Source organism: Phoxinus phoxinus (genome assembly GCF_949152265.1).
Source record: "Phoxinus phoxinus genome assembly, chromosome: 21".
In the NCBI taxonomy this organism is placed as follows: domain Eukaryota; kingdom Metazoa; phylum Chordata; class Actinopteri; order Cypriniformes; family Leuciscidae; genus Phoxinus; species Phoxinus phoxinus.
In genome coordinates this window covers 2,142,525-2,170,440 of record NC_136896.1, presented here as the reverse complement: position 1 = coordinate 2,170,440, position 27,916 = coordinate 2,142,525, and the positions used below count along the sequence as shown (strand labels likewise).

The window sequence follows — 27,916 nt, the reverse complement described above, 5'->3', positions numbered from 1 at the left end:
TCTGCAGTATTTACACACACACACACACACACACTCACGAAACACACATCCACTGCTGTCAGATCGACTGCACTTCCAGCTGGGTCACGGCGCGATGGTTTACCACAGATGTCCCGATAGAGCGACATTTAGGAGATTAATCGCGATTCGCACTGAACAATCTGATGTTTAACGTAAGTGAAGCGCGTCGGCTAAGCGCTAGCATGCTAACACACTCACATGCATCTGAAATATCCTCCTAATACTGTCATGATGTATTGCAATAGGCGTATGATGAACCCATTGTCGGGTTTATACTTGATTTTATTCTCAGTTTATTATTGCTGTGATAGGTTTATGTGTGGGGATAAGACATGCTAGTCAAGACATTTGCATATTTTAAGTGTCGCACTGCATATTTGTGTGATGTTTAAGATTGATGTTGTGTGCCTCGTTCACCGCAGACAGGTACTAGGTAACGTTAGGCAGCTCACTAGGTTTGGTCACAGTCACAGGGTGGCATTGTACCTGTTCGCCAGGTACCCGGTCCTTTTCCTTATCAACAAGCTCAGGTATTGATTAAAGTCCTCCGTGTGACGAGCTGAGAGACATAATTATACCTGCAGTACTTTACTAACAGACTTATATTACTTCACTCTTGTTTTCCGATAACACAACCTTATTTTTCTGCTGCTGAGGGGCGTGGCTATTGAATGGGGCGTGGTTAATCGAGGGGCGGGACGTCGTGTGGGTGTGGCTACCTGTTGGATTGGCTTTGTTGGGCGTGACCGCCACTGTGATGCTTTTGAAGAAATAAGTGTGGAAAAATACATATTTCAAAAATTGACCAATTTTCCTTAGATGATTAGACTAATCAGTCCTAAATGTGGTGTTTTATAATTAGACTGTTTTTTCTATGTCGGTCAGTCGTGTTTTTAGGAGGCGTTTACATATTTAGGTACTCTAAAGGTCAATAATTAATTTTATCCTTTAAAACTCATCTTTAATCACCAAAATGACATGCATGAAGATATAAAACTCGACACCCTTGCCTCATTTAGTATACGCGGTTCTATGAATATGCAAATGAGCCCCGCCTCCACTCACTCACTCAGCTCAGAGATCCACTCGTTGACGATCACACATTGATCTGATTGGTTGCAATATATTTTAAGCACTATTGCTAAAAAAAATATGTAAAAAAGCAGCTCAAATGCACTATATAAGTCTTCTGAAACCTCACAAACACACATTATTATATGAATTACTTTTATGGCACTTTTCCAAGTTCCTGTCCGGTTTTGAGTATAGAGATATAATATATGTATTTTTCTGTTGGCATTGAAGAAAGAATTGTTCATTATCAGCAACTTCAGCTTTTCCTGCATGCAGAAAAAAAAATATTTGATTGATAAAATATCTGAAGATCTTCTGATATTTTGTTTAGTATTTACTTGCTTATTTGTTAAGAAAATATACAAAGTAGAGCGTATATGCTCAGATGTGTTTTTCACATGCATCTGTTCATCTCGTCACTGAATTGCTCGTTTGCTTCTGTCTTTTATCTGGTTTTCCGTGAGAGGGAGTCACCAGTCATGAGACTAAAGTGCTGTTAGACCAGCGGTCTGCTGGGTTTTACTGATGTGTCAGTAGATCTAAAGCTGTTTTAATCAGGGAAAGAGGATGTTTCTTCACGTCTTAGCCTGACGCCAGCACACACACACACACACAAACACACACACACACACTGAGCAAGTGAGACGTTTCAGCAAAAAAAGCATGTTTCTCTTCCTGTGGTGTGTTAAATGCAACGGTTATGTTAAGTGTAAAGTGTGTGTGTGTGTGTGTGTGTGTGTGTGTGTGTGTGTGTGTGTGTGTGTGTGTGTGTGTGTGTGTGTGTGTGTGTGTGTGTGTGTGTGTGAGAGTGTGTGTGTGTGTGTGTTGCTTCGGAGGAGAGTTAACGCAGTCGTCCGGCGGGAAAAGAGTGTTTTCTGAGAGCTAATGAACCGAGATTCGGGAACAGAACGAGATGTTTTTAAGCCGTTGGTTCTTGGCCTTTTTGACTCCCGTTATATATTATTATATAATATTTTGAAGACCCGACACTTCTAGTTTCTGTACATTGTTTCATGAGTCCAGATGTTTTCAGAGCTGGATATTTTTATTTATTTTTTTAAGCAATGACTTGCAAACCTTTTCTAGTCATTTGTTTTTTCCTCACGATTTTCTACCTGCTAAAAAATGTACATCTTTGCTAAACTATAACCATTTATTATTATTATTATTATTACTTATTTCCTTAATTTTATTAATTCCAGGTGTAGAAATCTCACTTTTAAAATTAAACAAACTCCTGTATCCAGATTTTATAAACCATCCTGAACTTTATAGAAAAAATAAATATTGAGTGGGTGAAAAAAAAAAAAAACAGTATTTTAATGCTTGTTTTGACTTATTTAAAATTATTTTACGTTTATAATTACCCATGGTTGAGAATCACTGCTTTTAAAGTGTTGAAATTATTATTTTTTCTTTTTCAATACTGAGTAATTTACCTATAAATTGTGAACGCAAAGTCTGATCTTTATGATCCTTTATGTTTCTCATAACTTATCTCCGGCTGCATTATAACTCTGTCCTGATTATGAGTATGATCAGAGATTGCGTATGTGGACGTGTTCACAACAAACTAAATTAATGAAATTACTTGAATAAAGATTTGTTTTTCTAGTCAGAAAAGTTTCAGAGATCAAGCCAGTAAAATGATCCGATCTTCCCATCACAAATATGCAGCGGGAATATGAAGAAATCTTGCAAAATTAATCAGTTTTCTATGCTAGCAGGGGCAATAACTCCTAGTGCAAGTGTGTTGCAATCTATTATCAGAACGACTGCAGTAGTCGACATGTGAGAGAAAGACAAGAACGGGTATTTTCCAAAATTCATGTGTAACTTTGAAAGGTTTTGATCCACTTCAAATGTTGACTACTGTAATATGTGAACGCATTTTGTTATGATGCCAGAATTTCCTTTTTTTTTTGTGAACCTTTAAGGTCATGTGATCCGTGTTTGAGGTGATATTCACGCTCAATATGGTGCAAAAGTTAATTTATTTCAGTAATTCAATTTAAAAGGTGAAACTTATATAGACTCATTACATGCAAAGTGAGATATTTCAAGCCTTTATTTGTTATAATTATGATGATTATGTCTCACAGGTTATGAAAACCCATAATTCAAAATCAGAATATTGTGAAAAGGTTTTCATAAGCTGTAAGCCATAATCATCATAATTAGGGCTGTAAACGATTTATCGAATCCAAAATAAAAGTTTGTGTTTACATAATATGTGTGTATTGTGTATAATTAATTTGTAACCTATTCACAATATTCTATAAATTTGGGGTTTTCATAAGCTGTAAGCCATAATCATCACAATTATAACAAATAAAGGCTTGAAATATCTCACTTTGCATGTAATGAGTCTATATAATATATTAGTTTCACCTTTTAAGTTGAATTACTGAAATAAATGAACTTTTGCATCAATTTTCATAGATTTCCCCACACAGTTCGTTGAACTCCAGCCATTGGCAGTTGTGGCTGCATTTTGTGCTTTTAAGAGGCAGTTTGTCACGTCCAGTCGTCTCTGGACAAGCAGAGACTGCTGACTCAGACTGAGGCGTAACGAACGCGCCGTTCACAGGCCAGACACTCAAAGCTCAAGCCAAGAGTGAGTGTGGCCGGCTTTACCAGAGTATCCACACATGTGTGCTACTTTACATCTGGATGTGATGTGTAACTCCATAAAGAAGCAGGCGGAGCAAAGATGAGTCTTCACATGTGACCCTGTCACTCAAACCCAGTCTGGAGCCGCACAGGTATTTCTGTGGCAATCGCAACTATACATTGTACGGGTCAAAATTATCCATTTTTCTTTTATGCCAAAAATCATGAGGATATTAAGATCATGTTCCGTGAAGATATTTAGTAAATGTCCTACCGTAAATATATAAAACATGTATTTTTGTGAGTGAATGCAGCACAATCGTGAACATAAATGCACAACTTTAAAGGAGATTTTCTCAATTTTTTTGCTCCTCAGATTCCAGATTTTCAATATTCATATCTCGACCAAATATTGTCCTATCCTAACAAACCACACATCAATGGAAAGATTATTTATTCAGCTTATACAAATCTCAATTAAAAAAATTGACCCTTTTGACTGGTTTTGTGGTCACATGTGTTTATTAACTTTCATTATTCATCTTGTTGCTGACATGGCTTTAATAAAACGGTTGTTTCTGTGTCCAGTGTCGGTGAGCATGCGCGAGCGAGAGATGGCCGGTAACGGCGGGCAGGTCAGCGTCCGGCACTGGACGCCGAAGCACGTGGGCCGCTGGCTGCGTGAAGAGGGTTTCTGCGATTACGTGGACCTTCTGTGCAACAAACACCGGCTGGACGGCACCAGCCTGATGAGCCTGAGCGAGTACGACCTGCGCTCTCCGCCGCTGGAGCTCAAGGTCCTGGGAGACATTAAACGGCTGATGGTTTCTCTCAGGAAGCTTCAGAAGCAGAACCCGGACGTGTTGGAGGAGCTCGGCCTGTCGTACGACGGACACTCGCCTCAGAACAGTGCAGGTGCTGCTGCTCACTATCAGCCGTCTAGATTTGAGCTATTTGTGTGTTTTTTTGTAGTTCTGATATAGGGCAATTAAAATTGATCTTTCAATTAATCGTTTTTTAAAATGTGGTCGATTCTCAAAGGTCATGAATCGATTTGTTTCCATATTTATTTATCTATCCATCTATTTTTGGGAAATAGGCTAATTTCCCAGCTCCCCTAGAGTTAAACAGTTTTACCGTTTTCAAATCCATTCAGCCGATCTCTGGGTCTGGCGGTAGCACTTTTAGCATAGCTTAGCATAGATCATTGAATCTGATTAGACCGTTAGCATCTCTCTCAAAAAAATGTCCAAAGAGTTACGATATTTTTCCAATTTAAAACTCGACTCTTCTGTAGTTACATCGTGTACTAAGACCGACAGAAAATGAAAAGTTGTGATTTTCTAGGCCAATATGACTAGGAACTATTCTCTCATTCCTGCGTAATAATCCAGGAACTGCTGCCGTACAGCAGCGCAATGATATTACACACTTAGTGCCGGTCACGCTGGAAGTTACCGAGCTGGGGACTATTTTCAGGCGCCGCGTAATATCATTGCGCTGCTGGTATGGCAGCACAGTTTATTAATGCTAACGGTCTAATCAGATTCAATGATCTATGCTAAGCTATGCTAAAAGTGCTACCGCCAGACCCGGAGATCGGCTGAATGGATTCGGAAACGGTAAAACTGTTTAACTCTCTGGAAGCTGGAGAATGAGCCTATTTCCCCAAAAAAGTGGAGTGTGTCTTTAATATACCCAAGTGTACCTAACATTAAAAGTGTTTAATATATAGGTTTGTGGCTCTTAATTTCTTTTCTTAAAACCACTTGTAAACTTATGTTCACTTCTTTTTTATAAATATAGGATTTGTATTAAATCTATTCATTGAGTCGAATCGGGAATCGAATTTAGAATCGAAATCAAATTTACAATCGAAATCGAATTTACAATCGAAATCGAATTTACAATCGAAATCGAATTTACAATCGAAATCGAATTTACAATCGAAATCGAATTTACAATCGAAATCGAATCGAATTGGAACATCTGATCGATACCCAGCTCTTCGATACACAGCTCTATTCAGACAGTGATGGTGAGGCGTTTACATTAGAGGTGTGCTTTCAAGAGTTGTACTTCACAAACAGCTAAAGTGATCGAGTGATCGAGTACTTGTTCGTGACAGCGACGATCGATCATGAAAAATTAAAAAAAAAATTTTTTTCCTGATTGGTTGATGTGGCATTTGCGGCATTTTCTGAGGTCTGATTTGTTAGCATTAGACAGCGTTCCTAAAAATGAAACCAAAAAATTAGCATAAAAATAGCCGTGTTTCTGATATTTAAATATCATCTTTACTATTTACCTATTTAAAATATGCCAGGTAAAGTCTGATACAGGTATAGTTTGTGTGTTTGGTGTTGTTCAGGTGGAGTGGACTGGTTGTGTAACGGTGAATCTGCGCGGGATTGCGATGCCGTTCTGGACGCGTTGAACGGCGACCAGTATCACCAGTACAACAACGGCAAATACAAGCAGCAGCCGCGCAGACTGGACCCGGAGTGCTGGAAGACCATCCTCAGCTCCGTCTACGTGGTCTTCGTCTTCGGCTTCACGTCGTTTGTCATGGTGATCGTCCACGAGCGAGTGCCGGACATGAGGATGTACCCGCCGCTACCCGACATCTTCCTGGACAGGTGAGTGTGTGCTGATGTCAAGCCTGCGGGGTTAATGCCACACTTTTACTTAGTTATTAGTAGCTTAATAGAATTGACCTATGGCTAAGCCACGCCCCCTCCACTCACTTGGACAAGGCGCTATGGCAGCTTTCACAGGAGGCAATTGATGATTTTTGGAGACAGAAAGATTATATATCATCTCGAAGTCACCAAAAGGGCCTTAAAGGAGAACTCCGGGCAATTTGTAAGTTAATCTTGATCGTTATACCTTTGTGAGTACTGTCTATAGAAATAAAAACGAACCGGATTGGTGCTTGCAACACGGAGCCGCTACCGCTAATGCCCAGAGCTCCACTCAGCTAAACGGCAGTTATGGGGCATATTCATAAAGAGTGTTTTTGTGCCTCTTAACAGACACAAAATGCAATTAAAATGTCTGTCCAACATGAACAGGGTCCTTACATGACAACAAGATGCGTTTAGCAACTTAGCCATTGTTTAAATTCACCTAAATAGTGTTTGAGACGGCTAGCTGTAGTCTAAGTTGAGTCCTTTCAATGTATAAGTCTCTCTGCTGACTGACTCGCTCATAAACACAGTCTTTGCCGCCATCTATTGGAGAAATAATGTACGTAAATTCTGTTGCCGTTTACAATCAGGGACTATTTTTTCCAGCGGAAGGAAGGCTTTTAGTGATTTTACTTCATGAAAGTTGCATAGATACATATTTTTCGTCTTTAATAGTTGTATTGTGTGGTAACCGTTTTATAAAAGCAATAAGGTACTCGAGGCAAGTGCTGTATCGTGAATAAGTCACGGCTAACTCCGCTTCGAGTCGTGCCTAACAACGCCCTTCAGCCTCTCGTACCTTATTGCTTACATATATTTCAACATGTTCAAGCATCCAGAATTATAGCCACGTTAATAATGTTTGTAAGAAACCAAGCCGTTTGTAAATCCGCTTTCAGCGAGATAAGAGTGTGTGTTCGTGCCGATCACTCGCCTTACATCAGGAACCACAGAGCCCGCCTGTGACAAGATGGCCGCCGGGTGATGCCGTTAGAGACTCCGCCGTGAGACATCTAGCCTTTATTATGTATATCTATGCTAATGCGCTCTAACATGATGATGAATGAGGTTTTTTGACATCAAAAATATCCGTAACCGCTCTTATTTTGAGTTGTACCATCAGACGTTGAGGTTTGTGGTTTCCTGTTGATGATAATATTCACCATCGTGCTGAAATCCACCACAGGAGGTGGTCACCGCTGAAGATGGGCATGAAAGCACAAAATAGCATCTGTTTGGAAGAGGATTTGTGTTTTCTCTTTTTGACCTTTCGCCTGGTTCTCTTCTGCCTACAGTGTACCCAGAATCCCCTGGGCTTTTGCGATGGCTGAGGCCTGTGGCGTGATCCTCTGCTGTATTTGGCTGCTAGTTCTGCTGCTTCATAAACACAGGTAACACACACACACGACACAATGAATAATCCATGTGTTGCATATCTTCTTTACATAAACACTTCCTTGTTATCCAGGTTAAAATGCACAGAGACGCTAGAGTGGTGGGCGTTTCCGAAACCTTTGCGGATCATTTGTTTCGAACCAGTGATTCTGCCAAAGTCACGTGATTTCAGTAAACGAGGCTTCGTTTTTTGGTTTTTTTTGTGTCTATATGGTTTAAGTTTTATAAATGTGTAGATATGACACATTTGTATAATAAGACGTCTACTGATAAAGCGTTGTCGGGATAATTTCGGTTTCGCGTATCTACCCCGAAGTGATAAAATTCTGTCTAAAAATGTTTAAGGCCAGACAAGTAGTTTGTTAAGGCTTTGCGCACATATATTCAAACACACATAACTATAGAATTAATTCTTGATGCGCACGCGAGCGCCATCAGTGTTTCTCACAGGTTCAGTGTAAAGTCTGTGTTGAGAGAACGGTGTCGTCTTAGCGGTCTCTAATTTAATAACTAATGATCGTTGCGACGGAAGTGAATCAATCAAAACTAACTTTAGCTGGAAAATATCTTTATTCAAGAACCGCTATAAAGACAAAACAATCTGTTACCTTAAATTATCCGTTTATCTCTGTAAAGCAGCTTTAAAACAGTCTACATTGTTAAAAGCGCTATATAAATGAAGATGACTTGACTTGACTTAAAAAGAATCTTGTTGGGCTGATTAACCTAAACAATTTAATAAAATAACACGTATTATAAAGACACTCCATAGTTAATGGCATTAGATGATTTGGTGATTGCTTTTAATATATTGCACTTAAAATAAAAAAATAAAAAGCATGTTTTCACTGCATTTACACCGTCTGACCAGCGTGTGGCGCTTCAAGCACCTTGAAATCATTTTGCAAAGCAATTGGTTCAGTTGATTCGAAGTTTTGAAAATCTTCATTTCTCCCATCACTAGTGTACGCTGTATGATTTTCTACGTCTTAGACAATTGTCAGGCATCATAAAATAATTATGATTTCAAGCATGTGAGGTTTTGGGTCCAAATAAAGTCATTTTAGAGTCGTTATATGTGACCCTGTCACTCAAACCCAGTCTGGAGTCGCACGGGTATATCTGTGGCAATAGCCAACTATACATTGTATGGGTCAAAATTATCCATTTTTCCCTTATGCCAGAAATCATGAGGATATTAAGATCATGTTCCATGAAGATATTTAGTAAATGTCCTACCGTAAATATATAAAACATGTATTTTTGTGAGTGAATGCAGCACAATCGTGAACATACATTTTTTGCTCCCTCAGATTCCAGATTTTCAATAGTTGTGTCTCGACCAAATATTGTCCTATCCTAACAAACCACACATCAATGGAGATCTTCAGCTTTCAGATTATGTATAAATCTCAATTTTAAAAAATGTACTCATGTGACTCATGTTTTGTGGTCCAGGGTCACATGTTTCGTTACATTTTCTCCTGTAGAATAATAATATGCACCAAGGAATTGTACACAATAAACGTTGTGTTTCTTTTGAGAAAGTCAGTTTTAGAGACACGAGCTCATTTCTCTTGGGTCATGACAGTGTCTCGTCATCCGACGGCCCTGAGAAACCACTTTTATCCCTGACGTGTGTGTGTGTGTGTGTTTCAGGTCGATCCTGTTGAGACGGTTGTGTAGTCTGATGGGGACGGTCTTCATGCTGCGGTGCGTCACTATGTTTGTGACGTCTCTCTCTGTACCGGGTCAACACCTGCAGTGCACTGGGAAGGTACAGACACTTTATGATTTAATGAATTATTAGCTTTTCATCAGCGCTGAGGTCATGGGTTCAACTCCCAGTGATTGTGTGTATGTAACTGATTAGATGTGTGTGTTTCTTGAATGCAATGTAAATCACGTTGGATAGAAGCAGCCAGCAAATGCACAATGGGGGGAAAGTCCATCCAAGATGTGAGAAATGTTGATTAAATGTATATATAGTTCATTCAACACCAAAATGCTTAATTCAATTCACATTTATTTGTGTTGCACTTTTCACAAAGCAGCTTTACAGAAAGGCTTGTGTCTACATTACGATTGATCAGAGGTGACAAGCAGTATTTACAAATCATGCAGTTTGCTAACAATGTATTAATTTAAGGCAGAAACATTGAAGTAATCATTACCAGTTGATTACAATATATGGAAAACTTAGCATTGGTGCATGTTTAGATTAAAAAAAATACCTTGCAAACTGCAAATATTGTAATTTGCAAATTTTTTTGCAATACTGAAATATACAATTTTATACTGCAGATTTTATTTTGGCCTATATTTACTTCCTATATATAATAAAACATGGTAATACCGTGTTTAAGTTGACCCTTGTGTGAATATATATATATATATATATATATATATATATATAAAATAATTGTTTTTGCATTATAAATGTGACGCAACACATTTTTTTCCCAGTTATTATCATTTTTATTCGAATGACATCAAAAATAAGCATTAAACAGCTTAAGACCAAAACAACAACACTTGCCATAATGTTAAAATACTTTACAATTTCCTGATTGTCTGAAACACTTCATTTTAGTGTCCTTGTTACATATATACTTACTGTAGTAATAACATAAATTATGCATAATTACATGCAACTCACCCAAAGCCTAACCCTATAATAAGTACATGTATAATTACACTAACAAAGGCACCTTCAAATAAAGTGTAACTTTTTTTTTTTCAGTGAGTAAACTGACAAGAAATGTTGATTAAATGTATTGTTCACTCAATACCAAAAAGTATAGATAAAAAGTGTGTGTGTGTGTGTCAGATATACGGGGACATGTGGGCGAAGCTTCAGCGTGCTGTGGCCATATGGAGTGGGTTTGGAATGACTCTCACTGGAGTCAAGACGTGTGGAGATTACATGTTCAGCGGACACACCGTCGTTATCACCATGCTCAACTTCTTTGTCACAGAATGTAAGTGCACACACACACACACACTCACTCACTCACTCACACACTCACTCACACACTCACTCACACACTCACTCACTCACACACACACTCACACACACACTCACACACTCTCTCTCACTCGTTAATGAATTTTATACTGTACAAACTGTGTATTCTACACTGCGCCTATCCCTAAACCTGCCCACCACACACACACACACACACACACACACACACACACACACACACACACACACACACACACACACAGCCCCTATCCCTAAACCTGCCCACCACACACACACACACACACACACACACACACACACACACACTGCCCCTATCCCTAAACCTGCCCATCACACACACACACACACACACTGCCCCTATCCCTAAACCTGCCCACCACACACACACACTGCCCCTATCCCTAAACCTGCCCACCACACACACACACACACACACACACACACACACACTGCCCCTATCCCTAAACCTGCCCATCACACACACACACACACACACTGCCCCTATCCCTAAACCTACCCATCACACACACACACACACACACACTGCCCCTATCCCTAAACCTGCCCACCACACACACACACACACACACACACACACACACTGCCCCTATCCCTAAACCTGCCCATCACACACACACACACACACACTGCCCCTATCCCTAAACCTGCCCATCACAGGAAACATTCTGCATTTTTTATTGTTTTTTAAGCTATTTGAATTATGAGGACTCATGAAATGTCCTCATAAACCACGTTTATGTTGTAATACCAGAGTAATATACATGTCATTATACACATTTGTGTCCTCATAAATCACATAAACAAGAGCACACACACACACACACACACACACACACACACACACACACCCTTTGATTCCTGTTTGTTTTCTGAGGAGTAGGCGTGTGACGGCATACAATTTTCATATGACAATAATTACTGAAGCTTTTGTCACGCAGGACTTGTTGTCCTCCTAACAGGTTTAACAACTATTTTCATATAACAAAAATACCTCTGAACATTTACATTTAAAAAAAGTCATCGCCTTTATTTATAAAGCGCTTTGTATGCTATAAAGCACTACTAACTACGCATTTCTGAACATCTATTCCATTAAAATAAAGTAACGAGAGGAACGTCGATGGCGGGTCGAATACTGTAACAAAGTAAAAGTACACTTTAAAAAAAAAAAATTTATTAGAGATGTACTCGAGTGAAAGTACCCACATTTAAATCTATTCTTTAAAGTACAAATTTTCCACACAAAAAAAAAATCTCAAGTAAATGTACTTCGCCTCCGGTAATAATTGTTCGGGCGCCAGACAAGTCAAAACTTGTCAAGTAAAAAAAAAACACATATATGTAATAGGCTTGCTACAATAGTCGGTGTTACCGGTGTTACGGAGTTCAGTCACAACACCGGTTTCATCACTTGCCCGCGTTTAAAGCGTTAAAAATATTTAACGCAATTGACTAGCGTTGTATGATCACGCTCTTATTAATGTGAATCCTTTTAAACCGTTTAAGCGTGACAAGACTAAAGAGACCGCGCTGTAAGTCCTGTCTATTACTTACACACACACACACACACACACACACACACACACACACACACACACACACACAGTCAGTATCGAGTTCTCTTTCGGGCTTGAACAAACCATAACACACAAATTATGCCAAAATGTCAGTTTTGTCGAGTGTCCTCATACGAGCAGTCTTAAATTATTTAAATAAAGTCTAAAATGAACGTAGAGATTTGTGAGAAGTTTCCCAGAAAACAGCTCAAAGCATAAATACACAACATGCCCACAATAACATAGAATAGGGCTCACGGTGTGAACGCAAGAATCACAGTACGTGTGTGTGTGTGTGTGTGTGTGTGTTAATCTCTCTCTCTCTCTGTGTGTGTGTGTGTGAGTGTGTGTTAATCTCTCTCTCTCTCTCTGTGTGTGTGTGTGTGTGTGTGTGTGTTGATCTCTCTCTCTCTCTCTCTCTGTGTGTGTGTTGATCTCTCTCTCTCTCTCTCGCTCTCTGTGTGTCTGTGTGTGTTGATCTCTCTCTCTCTCTCTCTCTCTCTGTGTGTGTGTGTGTGTGTTGATCTCTCTCTCTCTCTCTCTGTGTGTGTGTGTGTGTGTGTGTGTGTGTGTGTGTGTGTGTGTTGATTTCTCTCTCTCTCTGTGTGTGTGTGTGTGTTGTTCTCTCTCTCTCTCTCTCTCTCTGTGTGTGTGTGTGTGTGTGTGTTGATCTCTCTCTGTGTGTGTGTGTGTGTGTTGATCTCTCTCTCTCTCTGTGTGTGTGTGTTCTCTCTCTCTCTGTGTGTGTGTGTGTGTATGTTGTTCTCTCTCTCTCTCTCTCTCTCTGTGTGTGTGTGTGTGTGTGTTGATCTCTCTCTCTCTCTCTGTGTGTGTGTGTGTGTGTGTTGATCTCTCTCTGTGTGTGTGTGTGTGTGTTGATCTCTCTCTCTGTGTGTGTGTGTGTGTTGATCTCTCTCTCTGTGTGTGTGTGTGTGTGTGTGTGTGTTGATCTCTCTCTCTGTGTGTGTGTGTGTTGATCTCTCTCTCTGTGTGTGTGTGTGTTGATCTCTCTCTCTGTGTGTGTGTGTGTTGATCTCTCTCTCTGTGTGTGTGTGTGTTGATCTCTCTCTGTGTGTGTGTGTGTGTGTTGATCTCTCTCTCTCTCTGTGTGTGTGTGTGTTGATCTCTCTCTCTCTCTGTGTGTGTGTTGATCTCTCTCTCTGTGTGTGTGTGTGTGTGTGTTGATCTCTCTCTCTGTGTGTGTTCACAGACACGCCGCGCAGCTGGAACTTCATCCACACGCTGTCGTGGGTCCTGAACCTGTTCGGGATCTTCTTCATCCTGGCGGCTCACGAGCATTACTCCATCGACGTCTTCATCGCGTTCTACATCACCACCAGACTCTTCCTGTACTACCACACGCTGGCCAACACGCGCGCGTACCAGCAGAGCCGCCGCGCGCGCATCTGGTTCCCCATGTTCTCCTTCTTCGAGTGCAACGTTAACGGACCCGTGCCCAACGAATACTGCTGGCCCTTCACTCGACCCACACTGCTCAAACGCCTCATACGCTGACACACACACACACACACACACACACATGATTGCCATGATGTAGAGGAGGCCAAAACCCGACTCTGACCCCTCGATTAAACGGCGCATCAACAACACAGCGGTTTCCCAGTAGATGTCGGGCTTTAAAGGGATTTCTGTGGATAACGGCTCATTTTCCCATTAGAGGATTCAGAAATCACGTCATTCTTTTATTATTTACGTCAGACACTAAAACTAATAAACTGTAGTCTCGCTTTTCCCGCTGACAGGGGAACGTTCAGGCCTGGTTTGCGTTAATTGACAGTCGGCAGTATTACTTTCCCCCTAGTTTCATAATAGTAGACGCTTGATGTTGTGAAGTCCTCATTTCTCCCAAAGACATTTCAACATTTAAAGGAACCGGCGTGATCAATTCCTTTGAAGCAATATTGAACTTCTCGATGCTCTGTGAAGATCTTTGTGTGAAACCGTATGGGTTTAATTCTACTATGATTGTTGCATAGGTCTTATTGCCATTTATTGTTGCTATGTTCATAGTGCGGATCTTATTTTGGCAGTATTAGTATCTGTGTGAATGACAAAATGAAAATACTGTGTTTAAGACTTAAAATTGTCACCTGTGTTTGAGTGAATCTCACAAAATATGGCAAGGTCATATTTCACACAAAAAAAAAATGTTATATACGGTATATACATTTACACACACACACACACACAATATACATATTATATAAATTACTTTTTTTCATTAAATAAATATATATATATATACACTTTTTGCATAAAGAATATATATAATATATATTATGAAAGAAATAATTTATATAATATTGTGTTTTTTGCATTATGACATTGGTTTACTATTATTTATTATTTTGTACTCTTCAATGCCTATTCAAATTAGGTTTTTAAGAAAAAGTACTGTCATGCAATTATTTTTATTTTAAACAACATTAATTAAAACCTAGACAACAAACATTGCAAGGTAACACTTTACAATAAGGTTCATTAGTTAACATGAACTAAGACTGAACAATACTTATTAATCTTAGTTATTAATTTAAACATTTACTGATATATTATTAAAATCAAAGGTATTTGTTAACATCAGTTAATGCACTATGAACTAACATGAACAGCTGTATTTTTATTAACTAACATTATTAGCCTATTAATAAAAACTGCAACAAATGCTCATTGTTTGTTAATACATTAACTAATGAACCTTATTGTAAAGTGTTACCGATTGCAAGGATGTTTAAATATTTTACAAATGTAATCTGTATTATTTTATAAGTATGACCTGGACATGTTCCTGACAGGTTTTGTGAGATTCACTCTCGGTTTTGTCGTTGTTACTGTACATTTCCCCATTTTTAATGAGTGTTTTGAAAAGTAAATCTCGCCAAACTTAGGAAGTTTTCTAACAGCATCATTCCAGTTGCCAACGGTACGTGTCTTAGTCTTTATACAAACATTTTTTTGTTCATTAATGCTCTGATTTATTTTCAGATTCACTGTTTATGAGGGTATTTGTTACTTTTTGAACGTTTACAAAAAAAGTATGTAACTGATGGCTAAACAGAAAAATCTCGTCTTATCTCATGTCTTAACGGATGTCTAAATGAAGTGAGCCGTGTTTGATCATAATCAGGGCTAGTCTTGATGAGGTTTTCGGTGTTAGGTCATTTAGGATTTTAATTTGGTGTATTTATAGATCTCTTTGAGCACATGAGGATTGAGTGACCTCGTGTGTGTTTTGTGGAGATTAATAATTATAATTCAATAGTAGTATTATTATGTTATCCGTTTAAAACGTCTCTTGACATTTCGCTTATTTGCAGTATGTAACACTAAATCGAAATCATTAAAAAAAATTAAGCAAATTACAGAAAACATTGGGGATGAGGAACATCGTTTGCTGCTTTCATCGTCTGATTTGCCATATATTTAATTTTTAAATGGTTTAAACACTCTGTATGCTGCTTAACAAGAGTATCTGCTCATCATCTGTAGATAATTTCATTGTGAAGTGCTTGAAAATGTCATTAAGCCTCTAATGGACTTTTATTAAGACTGAAAAAAAATGGGAATAAAAAGTGGAATATTGTGTTCCGGTGGGTACTAGTGAGATTCAGGATGGTCTAGATTTGTTTGTCTGCCATCATTAATAAAATTTACAAATTCACAAAAGTGCCCTTCGTGTCCAGTTGTTTTTATATTGCCAGAAAATGACTGTTAGCTGAAGATTTGCCGTTATTTTACGTTTTTAATTACATTAATACGTTCAGAATATATAGCAAATGTCAGAAAATTACATATTATACGCTAACGGAGAATCTATGTTAATAGTTTACATGTCTATGCTGCTGCAGAAGCTATCATTTAGGTCAGGCATTATTCGCGGCAGGTCTCAGAGGTCCTGATGCTGCTGTTAGCATTAGCGCATTAGCATTACTCGAGTCTCCTTCATCTGTCGCCGGTGAGCCGCGGCCCGGTTCTGCTGCACAGGTTCGATCTGCATTCCCTGGTTAGTGCAGTTTAAACCTTTAAAAACTCTCCTGTCTCTGCGTTTGATGCTCATGTGTGGCTGGCTGTGCTTTAAAACGAACATTGAACCGAAACCTTGCGCTCCTCCGGGCCAGGCTCGGTTCGGTTCGGTCAGAGAGTGACGGATGACCGGCGGATTTTGTTTTTAGTTTTAAATGCTGATTCAAACCAGACCGGCTTAGTGCGTATATGTTTCTCTCTTTAAAATTGAACTTTGCTGTTATCTCGTAATATTTTTGTTATAATATTTTTCCTTTATAGCATATAAATAAATAAAATTATATCAGAAATTAATTTTACCTGCTGTATTTTTGTACGTGTAACAAATAAACATGGGCATATATGGACAATAATAATACATTTAGAATATAGGGTCAATGTCAGACGTTGTCTATTTAAAATAATTTATTATTATTTTAATTGTCATTTAAAATATAATATAATTATCAAGAAAATTACTGACAGCAGATATTTTGTCTAGTTTGATTATTGTCATCTAGTGCTGTTTTACTTAAAGGAGAACTCCGGTCAATTTTAACATTGAGCTCAATTTTTAGTAAATTTGGAGTGCTGTCAATACAGAGAACAACGACAAAAATCAGTGTTGCCTACACTGTGTTATCCTATTTTTAAAATTTGCACCCTATTGACTTGAATGGGGCAAGTTTTAAACCTGCTTTTATCCTCTTAACATATTTGATGTGTCATACAAGTGCCCAGCCATGTTGAGTGATTCCTTAAGAGTGAAAACGAGTGAATCTGACTGCAGTAGATGTGAAAGATATGAATAAAAATGATGTTATATCAGCCAGCGCAAATACCTGTATTTAGTTCCTGTTTTCGGTGGAAGTCCAAAGTAGTCGATTGTCGAGTTCGCGCGCATAGGTTTAGTTACTATGATCACGCGCGTGAACTCGACAATCGACTACTTTGGACTTCCACCGAAAACAGGAACTAAATACAGGTATTTGCGCTGGCTGATATAACATCATTTTTATTCATATCTTTCACATCTACTGCAGTCAGATTCACCGTGTTCACTCTGAAGGAATCACTCAACATGGCTGGGCACTTGTAATGACACATCAAGGATGATAAGACTAAGAACTGGTTAAGTTTAAAACTTGCCCCATTCAAGTCAATAGGGTGTAAATTTTAAAAATAGGATAACACAGTGTAGGCAACACCGATTTTGTCGTTGTTCTCTGTATTGACATCACTCCAAATTTACTAAAAATTGAGCTCAATGTTAAAATTGACCGGAGTTCTCCTTTAATAAAACCTAATTAAAATATTTCTGTTTTATAGTTTATATTTTAGAGCATCAATATTCATTGATTATAATTATTATTGATATTTTCTTGAATTCAATCTGATTGAGTTAATGAACTCCAGACACTTGTTTTGTAATATGGTGATATCATTTTATCAAGTTATTTAATTGTGTGTATTTTAATTCAGTTTTGTGTAGAAATGTCTTAATTTAATGCTATGATGATTGATAAAATAATTAAGTAAAATGAATGACATTCTGTTAATGGCAGGGACTGTTGGACGCATTGCATTGTGGGATTCTTTGTGAATACAGCATATTCCTGCGGGGTTTGTTTGTTCTGTTCTGATCCTGGAAGGTGTGTGTGTGTGTGTGTGTGTGTGTGTGTGTTTACTCTGACCACACCTGATCTCAGAGGATTCATAATGAAACTCTCACCACATGATCCACCACATGAGTCACAGAAATGTCTTTGGGATTTTTTTTTTTAGCTGTTTCACTTCCTATTCAGTTCCACAACAACACAACACATGATTTGAGGAATCGTTGATGTCTGGAGCACAAATGTTGCAGAACAACACACACATGTGTTTGTTACCTTTCATGCAGTTTGTGAATGTAAAAGCTTTGCAAAGTTTAAAAGATAAATCGACTCTGAACTGAGTCGTCAGTAATCCAGTCTCACTTTCTGCTGAATCTATGTAGGTTTGTAAGTCATTTGCATAATGCCCGCCTCTGGTCTTGATTGGCTGAACAGCGTCTCTTAGCTCCGCCCTCAAACACTGTAGTGTATCTGAGACTGGAAGAGTTCGGTTCGTGTTGCTCGTGTCGAGAAGACGCTGTTTTCTGAGATTGAGGCGGTAAAACCCACGCCATCGTTACTGTTCGTATCACTGTGATCAAGAGCTGAGATTCAGATATGATAATGAGCGTTTGCTTTCCGACCAATCAGAGCAGAGCAGCTCTCAGAGAGGCGGAGCTTAGAGACTGCAGACGAAGCGTTTCGGACACTGAGAGAAAAGAGCTGACGCTGCAGTGGAGATTATGAGAATATTAAAGTGTTTTTGACCTTAAATGCATGTGAACATGTTGCAGGAGACTCCAAAACAACATTTTTAAACTAGCATATAAAGTCACTTTAGTGTCAGAGGTTTCAAGAAGAAAACACCACTAATATCAATCACACAAATCATAATTTTTCATCTTGTTTCCAGATAAAATGGCTGTTCCTCCAGCATACGCAGACCTTGGAAAGGCTGCAAAGGACGTCTTCAATAAGGGCTACGGTAACGCTCTTTACTTCCTCGGCTGGGCATAAAACTTATTTATTCTAATTAACATGCATATCATATTTTCTCTTGTGTCTTTTCGAACGGAAAAGGTTTTGGGATGGTGAAGCTGGATGTCAAGACCAAGTCTGTGAACGGAGTGGTGCGTGCTCAGAAATACACACTAATTCACATGTTCTGCTCTCCCTGTGCACAATTCATCCATGATCATCATTTTAAAGCTGAATCTTAATGTAATGACCTTACCTGACCTTGTCATTCAGCTCATGCAGGCGGTTGTATAACACAATATTGTCTCTTTTTTTGCCCTCATCAGGAGTTTAAAACATGTGGCACGTCCAACATGGACTCAAACAAGGTCATAGGGAACCTGGAGACCAAGTATAAATGGGCCGAGTACGGACTGACCTTCACGGAGAAGTGGAACACGGACAATACGCTGGGCACGGAGATCACCGTCGAGGACCAGGTGCAGATTTCATTTAGATTTCATTTATTTTAACCAGGCAAGTCACTTAAGAACAAGTTCTTATTTTCAACAACAGATACACACGCGTGTCAGAGAATAACTGTGTTATGGAAGAAAAATAAATGAATATGGGAATTTTCAGGCCTAGAAGAGTAAATCCTGAGAATCAAAAGTTTGGAATTATTAAGATTTTTTTTTTATCATTTTCAGCATCATTACTCCAGTCTTCAGTGTCACATGATCCTTCAGAAATCAGTGTAATATGATGATCTGATGCTCAAGAAACATTTATGATTATTATCAATGTGAGCATGAGACACTTCTTTAAAAACATTTTTAAAATCTTTAAATATTGCAAACGTTTGCTTGGTAGTTTATATATATATATTATTATTCAGCTGGAAATCACTCTTTGCAGATGATTTAACCATTATTTATAGATTATTTCACTTTCCACGTTTAACCCTTTCAGCTGGATTGATAGGACAATATTTGGTCGAGACACAACTATTGTAAATCTGGAATCTGAGGAGCAAAAAAATTTAAACATTGAGAAAATCTCCTTTAAAGTTGTGCATTTATGTTCACGATTGTGCTGCACTCACTCACAAAAATACATGTTTTATATATTTACGGTAGGACATTTACTAAATATCTTCATGGAACATGATCTTAATATCCTCATGATTTTTGGCATAAAAGAAAAATGTATAATTTTGACCCGTACAATGTATAGTTGCTATTGCCACAGATATACCCGTGCGGCTCCAGACTGGGTTTGAGTGACAGGGTCACATATATATCCAGCACATTTCTTTCACTCAGTCGAAACTACAGCGATGGTTGTCTTATGAACCCGTCATACGCAGAGGTTAGCAGGCGTTTCAATATATTGTGCAGCTCTAATAATCATATTTTGTGTTTCACAGATCACCAAAGGACTGAAGCTGACCTTTGACACGACCTTCTCACCCAACACTGGGTACGGTGACTTAAACGCCACGTCTCAAGTCAAGTCTCCTTTATTTATATATAGAGCTTTCTACAACACAGAGTGTTTCAAAGCAGCTTTACAGAGACAACAGGAAAATAATGCAACAGTTTATTTCTAGAAGAAAATAGCGTCACAGTCCAGCTTAAGTTCAGCGAGGATTCATTTTTGTTGTAAAAAAGTTATTAATTTAGTTCATTTATATATACAGGTGAAACTGGAAAAATTAGAATATGGTGCAAAAGTTCATTTATTTCAGTAATTCATCTTAAAAGGTGAAACTAATATATTATATAGACTCAATACATGCAAATTGAGATATTTCAAGCCTTTATTTGTTATAATTTTGATGCTTACATTTCAAATTAGAATATTGTGAAAAGGTTTTCATAAGCTGTAAGCCATAATCATCAAAATTATAACAAATAAAGGCTTGAAATATCTCACTTTGCATGTAATGAGTCTATATAATATATTAGTTTCACCTTTTAAGTTGAATTACTGAAATAAATGAACTTTTGCACAATATTGTCAAAGGTGACTAAAGCACTGTGATCTTCAGATGAGGCGATGTTAACGTTTATGTGTGTTCTTATAATAGCAAGAAGAGTGGCAAGGTGAAGTCGGCCTATAAGCGTGAGTTCCTGAACGTGGGCTGTGATGTGGACTTTGACTTCGCTGGTCCCGCGGTGCACGGCGCGGCGGTGCTGGGCTTCGAGGGCTGGCTCGCCGGATACCAGATGACCTTTGACACCGCCAAGTCCAAGATGACCCGCAGCAACTTTGCAATCGGATACAAGACCGGAGACTTCCAGCTGCACACTAATGTGTACGTTCTGCTTCAGCAATCCATTATTATTTAATAATCATTTACATAATAATCATAGAATACATATAAATTATTATTATTTACAAATAATAAATAATTATGTATAATCATTTTAAGAATAACTAAAATAATATTTGATTAACAACTAAATATATTTACTAAATAATAATAATTATATTTAATTAATTTAATATATTTAATATAAAATAAGTAAATAAAAATAAATATATTTACTAAATAATAATAATAAAAACTAGTTATTAATCAAATATTTAGTTATTCTTAAAATTATTATACATAATTATTTATTGTATATAATAATTATATTTAATTAATTTAATATATTTAATATAAAATTAATTAAATATTATTATTATTTAAAAGTAATAAATAACTATTATTATTATTTGTAAAACATTATTATTATTATAATATAATTAATTATTATTATTTAGAATAATTTTATAAATATAATAATGATTTATAAATACAAATATTTTTATTTGATGTATTTATTCAATATTATTAAATAATACACTCTTTTTTTAAACTATTATAATAGTTATAATTGGAAAACAATTATTATTAACGATGATGATAATTATAATAATAATTTATTTATTATTAATTACTATTATTTAGAATAATTGTAATTATTTATATATATATATATATATGTGTATATATTTAATGTGTATATATCACAGTGTTTATGTTGATTTGAAACATGTATGAATGTTCGTGTGGCGTAGGAATGATGGGACAGAGTTTGGCGGCTCTATTTATCAGAAAGTGAACGATGACCTGGAGACGGCAGTGAATCTGTCCTGGACCGCGGGGAACAGCAACACACGCTTCGGCATCGCAGCCAAATACATGCTGGACTCCAGCTCCTCTATCAGTGTGAGTCTCTCTGAGCCAATCAAATCTCACGCTCACATAATCTGACATACATGCTGGACTCCAGCTCCTCTATCAGTGTGAGTTCCTCTGAGCCAATCAAAACTCACGCTCACATAATCTGACATACATGCTGGACTCCAGCTCCTCTATCAGTGTGAGTCTCTCTGAGCCAATCAAATCTCACGCTCACATAATCTGACATACATGCTGGACTCCAGCTCCTCTATCAGTGTGAGTTCCTCTGAGCCAATCAAAACTCACGCTCACATAATCTGACATACATGCTGGACTCCAGCTCCTCTATCAGTGTGAGTCTCTCTGAGCCAATCAAATCTCACGCTCACATAATCTGACATACATGCTGGACTCCAGCTCCTCTATCAGTGTGAGTTCCTCTGAGCCAATCAAAACTCACGCTCACATAATCTGACATGCATGCTGGACTCCAGCTCCTCTATCAGTGTGAGTCTCTCTGAGCCAATCAAATCTCACGCTCACATAATCTGACATACATGCTGGACTCCAGCTCCTCTATCAGTGTGAGTTCCTCTGAGCCAATCAAAACTCACGCTCACATAATCTGACATACATGCTGGACTCCAGCTCCTCTATCAGTGTGAGTCTCTCTGAGCCAATCAAAACTCACGCTCACATAATCTGACATACATGCTGGACTCCAGCTCCTCTATCAGTGTGAGTTCCTCTGAGCCAATCAAAACTCACGCTCACATAATCTGACATACATGCTGGACTCCAGCTCCTCTATCAGTGTGAGTTCCTCTGAGCCAATCAAAACTCACGCTCACATAATCTGACATACATGCTGGACTCCAGCTCCTCTATCAGTGTGAGTTCCTCTGAGCCAATCAAAACTCACGCTCACATAATCTGACATACATGCTGGACTCCAGCTCCTCTATCAGTGTGAGTTCCTCTGAGCCAATCAAATCTCACGCTCACATAATCTGACGTACATGCTGGACTCCAGCTCCTCTATCAGTGTGAGTCTCTCTGAGCCAATCAAATCTCACGCTCACATAATCTGACGTACATGCTGGACTCCAGCTCCTCTATCAGTGTGAGTCTCTCTGAGCCAATCAAAACTCACGCTCACATAATCTGACGTACATGCTGGACTCCAGTGCCCGGTTGCATAAAGCACCTTATGTGAAATTTTCCCTTAAGTTCGCCCTTATGTTTCCCTTAAACCTAAGGGTGTTGCAGAAAAATACCCTGAAGTGTTACTTAACTGTTTTTTTAAGTGAAACGTCATAAACACTTAGAATTTCCCTTAAATGCTGTTTTTTCACTTAAATAATCCCTTAAAAAGCGTTAAGTGTTGCATAAAGCCCCTTAACGGTCATTTCCCTAAGTATAACTTAAGGTTTGGAAATCGTTACCTTAAGAGTAACGCGGACAAAAAATAAGACGACATGGCTGAATTTATGGAACCAGCTGAAGATAATTATGTGCCAAGAAGATTTTTTAGGGATAGGGAGAACCCTATTGTTGCATGAATACCGTTTTGATCGACGCGCAATATTTGACATCACTAACAAACTAGACGGCGACCTTGACCGTGTCACAGATCGCAACCACTCTTTACCTGCGGTGTTACAACTGCTTATAGCACTGCGTTTTTTTGCAACTGTGAGTTTTCAGACGATAGTGGGAGATGTTTTCCACGTTCATAAATCGTCTGTCAGCAGAGTGGTTCACCGGGTTGCGGGGGCTATTTCCCGCTAGTGTTAGTGTTTTGCGTATCTATGGCAACAACAGACTTTTATAACGTGAATCCAGGATCGCTGTCGTGAAACACTTAAATGTTTCCCTTACCTAAGATAATCGTTTAAGAGATTATATGCAACACCCTTAAGTTATTATCTTAGGTAAGGGGAAATCGCCCCTTAAGTGTCATACTTAAGGGAAAAACTTAAGGTGCTTTATGCAACCGGGCACAGCTCCTCTATCAGTGTGAGTCTCTCTGAGCCAATCAAAACTCACGCTCACATAATCTGACATGCATGCTGGACTCCAGCTGCTCTATCAGTGTGAGTTCCTCTGAGCCAATCAAAACTCACGCTCACATAATCTGACGTACATGCTGGACTCCAGCTCCTCTATCAGTGTGAGTCTCTCTGAGCCAATCAAATCTCACGCTCACATAATCTGACATACATGCTGGACTCCAGCTGCTCTATCAGTGTGAGTTCCTCTGAGCCAATCAAAACTCACGCTCACATAATCTGACGTACATGCTGGACTCCAGCTCCTCTATCAGTGTGAGTCTCTCTGAGCCAATCAAAACTCACGCTCACATAATCTGACATGCATGCTGGACTCCAGCTCCTCTATCAGTGTGAGTCTCTCTGAGCCAATCAAATCTCACGCTCACATAATCTGACGTACATGCTGGACTCCAGCTCCTCTATCAGTGTGAGTCTCTCTGAGCCAATCAAAACTCACGCTCACATAATCTGACATGCATGCTGGACTCCAGCTCCTCTATCAGTGTGAGTTCCTCTGAGCCAATCAAATCTCACGCTCACATAATCTGACATGCATGCTGGACTCCAGCTCCTCTATCAGTGTGAGTCTCTCTGAGCCAATCAAAACTCACGCTCACATAATCTGACATGCATGCTGGACTCCAGCTCCTCTATCAGTGTGAGTTCCTCTGAGCCAATCAAAACTCACGCTCACATAATCTGACATACATGCTGGACTCCAGCTCCTCTATCAGTGTGAGTCTCTCTGAGCCAATCAAAACTCACGCTCACATAATCTGACATGCATGCTGGACTCCAGCTCCTCTATCAGTGTGAGTTCCTCTGAGCCAATCAAATCTCACGCTCACATAATCTGACATACATGCTGGACTCCAGCTCCTCTATCAGTGTGAGTCTCTCTGAGCCAATCAAAACTCACGCTCACATAATCTGACATACATGCTGGACTCCAGCTCCTCTATCAGTGTGAGTCTCTCTGAGCCAATCAAAACTCACGCTCACATAATCTGACGTACATGCTGGACTCCAGCTCCTCTATCAGTGTGAGTCTCTCTGAGCCAATCAAAACTCACGCTCACATAATCTGACATACATGCTGGACTCCAGCTCCTCTATCAGTGTGAGTCTCTCTGAGCCAATCAAATCTCACGCTCACATAATCTGACATACATGCTGGACTCCAGCTCCTCTATCAGTGTGAGTCTCTCTGAGCCAATCAAATCTCACGCTCACATAATCTGACATACATGCTGGACTCCAGCTCCTCTATCAGTGTGAGTTCCTCTGAGCCAATCAAAACTCACGCTCACATAATCTGGGCTTCACTAGAGATCACTGTCCATGATGGCACTTCTAGTGTAGACAGCTGTTCATTATAAAAAGTGCAATCAAGTGTTCACTCACTCACATCTGACGTGTGTCTTCACAGCTTTCCTCGTTGTTAATATATATAATCCTGTGTTTATGATTGATGATTTTGCGTCTGATCTGCTGCCGTTTACATTTTGATCACTTGTGGGAGATATTTTTACAATTTGAACTCAGTTTTAATTTAGTTTAACTTTACGAACATTACAAATGACTCTACTTTTGTTCATTTTGTTTCTTTGATTTATAAATAAATTATTTACAGTATATAAATGTCTTTCTCCAAATAACTAATGTAAGATAACAGTATATATTGTGATTATATGCAGTTATCGTGGTGTAAAGTGGTCATGTATTGCCGGCTCGATGTGCTCAGTGTGTTCTGTCCGCCTGCAGGAATGAGTGTGAAGCTTCAGTCTTTAACAGCGTGTGTGTTTTCCTCTCAGGCTAAAGTCAATAATTCCAGCCTGGTTGGGATCGGCTACACTCAGACCCTTAGACCAGGTGAGTGTGTGTGTGTGTGTGTGTGTGTGAGAGAGAGTGTGTTATACAACTCGCTCCATCCAGATTATTATTATTTTTATATAAAATGCTTTTTCTTTTCTTTTTTTTGTAGATTTTTTTTTTGCTTTTTTGTATAAAATATTTAGTTTTAATATTAAAATAGTTTTTATTTTGTTTTATTATATTTTATTTTGTGTAAAATAGTTTGTTTAAATATTTTTGGTTTTTATATATATATATATATATATATATATATATATATATATATATATATAAAGTGTTTGATGTTTTATTTTTGTGTATTTTTTTTATTAACTTTTTTTTTGTATAAAATATTTTGTTTTATTTTTTGTTGTGTATAAAATGTTTAATTTTGTATACAATATTTAATTTGTAATTTTATTATTGTTAGTTTTGTTTAAAATATTTTTATTTTGTTTTATATTTTATTTTGTTTTATATTTTATTTTGTGAAAATAGTTTGTTTTAATATTTTATTTAGTATTTTTTTATATAAAATGTTTGATGTTTAATTTAATTGTTATATTTTTATTTTGTTTTTGTTGTGTATCATTATTTTTTATTTAACTCGTTTTGTATAAAATATTTATTTTGAAAAAAATTTGTTGTGTGTAATTTTTTTAAAACATTTTTTATGCTTTTAATTTTTGTGTTAAACTTATTTTGCTTGATTAAAATTTGTCTAATAATATTCCATATATGCAGTGTGAGCGCTGAAGTGTGTATCTGGGTAAATCTCATTAAATGAAGCAAGAACCCAATCAAAATAATGAATGTTATTTGTGCAGAATATGACTTCTAATTTCTTCTCTTTTGATTTTGTGATAATTGTGAGCCGGACATGAATTTGTCGCTCGTGTGCTGATGTGTGTGTGTGTGTGTGTGTGTGTGTGTGTGTCCAGGAGTGAAGCTGACGCTGTCCGCTCTGGTTGATGGAAAGAGCATTAACGCTGGAGGTCATAAACTGGGTCTGGGACTGGAACTGGAGGCGTAGTGTGTGTGTGTGTGTGTGTGTGTCTCTGAAGCGTCTCACACCTCCTCACACAGACGGCTGTCACACAAACCCAACCGCCGTCTCTTATTTATTTGCACGGTCGATATTTCTCTCCAAACCAGCGCTTTCAATCTGTGTGTGCTTTTCTGTGCGGGTGATTTATTTATTTAATTTCTAGGAGGAAGTTCACCAAAAAATGTAATTGTTATTATTTACTCTTCCTCATGTTGTTGCAAACCTTTATGCTGCGTATGATAACTTTTGACTAATCTTTATGCAGCTGTTTTCTACACGACTAACCGACCACGACTGTCAAGCTCAACAAACAAACAAACAAAACATTAAAAACACAATATAAAATACAGTCTTCTGAAAACGTATATCTTTGTGTGAGCAACATAATGATATTCTGAAAATGAATTACTTTTTGGAGCTTGACGGTTTTAAACTTAAATAAAAAATTTAGTAATTTTGTTGCTGAAAAAAAAAAAAAAAAAGTGTAGAAAAAGCTGCATAAATCCTCAGAAGCTTCGCCACGATCAAGATGCTCAAAATCTGGCTCTGTAAACACTGGCAGAGGTCGCATTTTGTCCCGATCGTTTCCTTCTGTTCTTTTGAATGTCAATGATGATTTGCACATGGATCCGCCGTCTCGTGTGTGTGTGTGTGTGTGTGTGTGTGTGTGTGGGCTGATTTGGTGGCTGTTGTGCTCGTTCTTCTCTGTATTCCGGCTTGACGATGTTTCAAACAGGTCCTCTGGTGAGATGTCTGGAGAGCAACACACTCTCTCCAGAAACACTCATGCTGAACCGCACACACACCCTTGTGTATGTCAACCTTTGCAATAAAGTCCTACATCTGGA

The 27,916-nt window shown here is 38.2% G+C and overlaps 1 protein-coding gene across 1 annotated transcript; it reads left to right on the top strand.

Moving 5' to 3' along the window:
- The first annotated feature begins 22 nt into the window (after positions 1-22).
- LOC306989046 (sterile alpha motif domain containing 8) lies at positions 23-27,916 on the top strand. The gene is made up of 16 exons (XM_079594365.1): positions 23-173; positions 4,297-4,623; positions 6,080-6,347; positions 7,694-7,789; positions 9,453-9,570; positions 10,624-10,774; positions 13,570-13,871; positions 16,206-16,383; positions 18,891-18,962; positions 19,058-19,107; positions 19,282-19,434; positions 20,364-20,416; positions 21,027-21,254; positions 22,007-22,157; positions 25,981-26,038; positions 26,962-27,916. Exons 2-16 carry the CDS (start codon positions 4,308-4,310, stop codon positions 27,051-27,053), a joined length of 2,286 nt encoding a protein of 761 aa, XP_079450491.1. The 5' UTR covers positions 23-173; positions 4,297-4,307; the 3' UTR covers positions 27,054-27,916.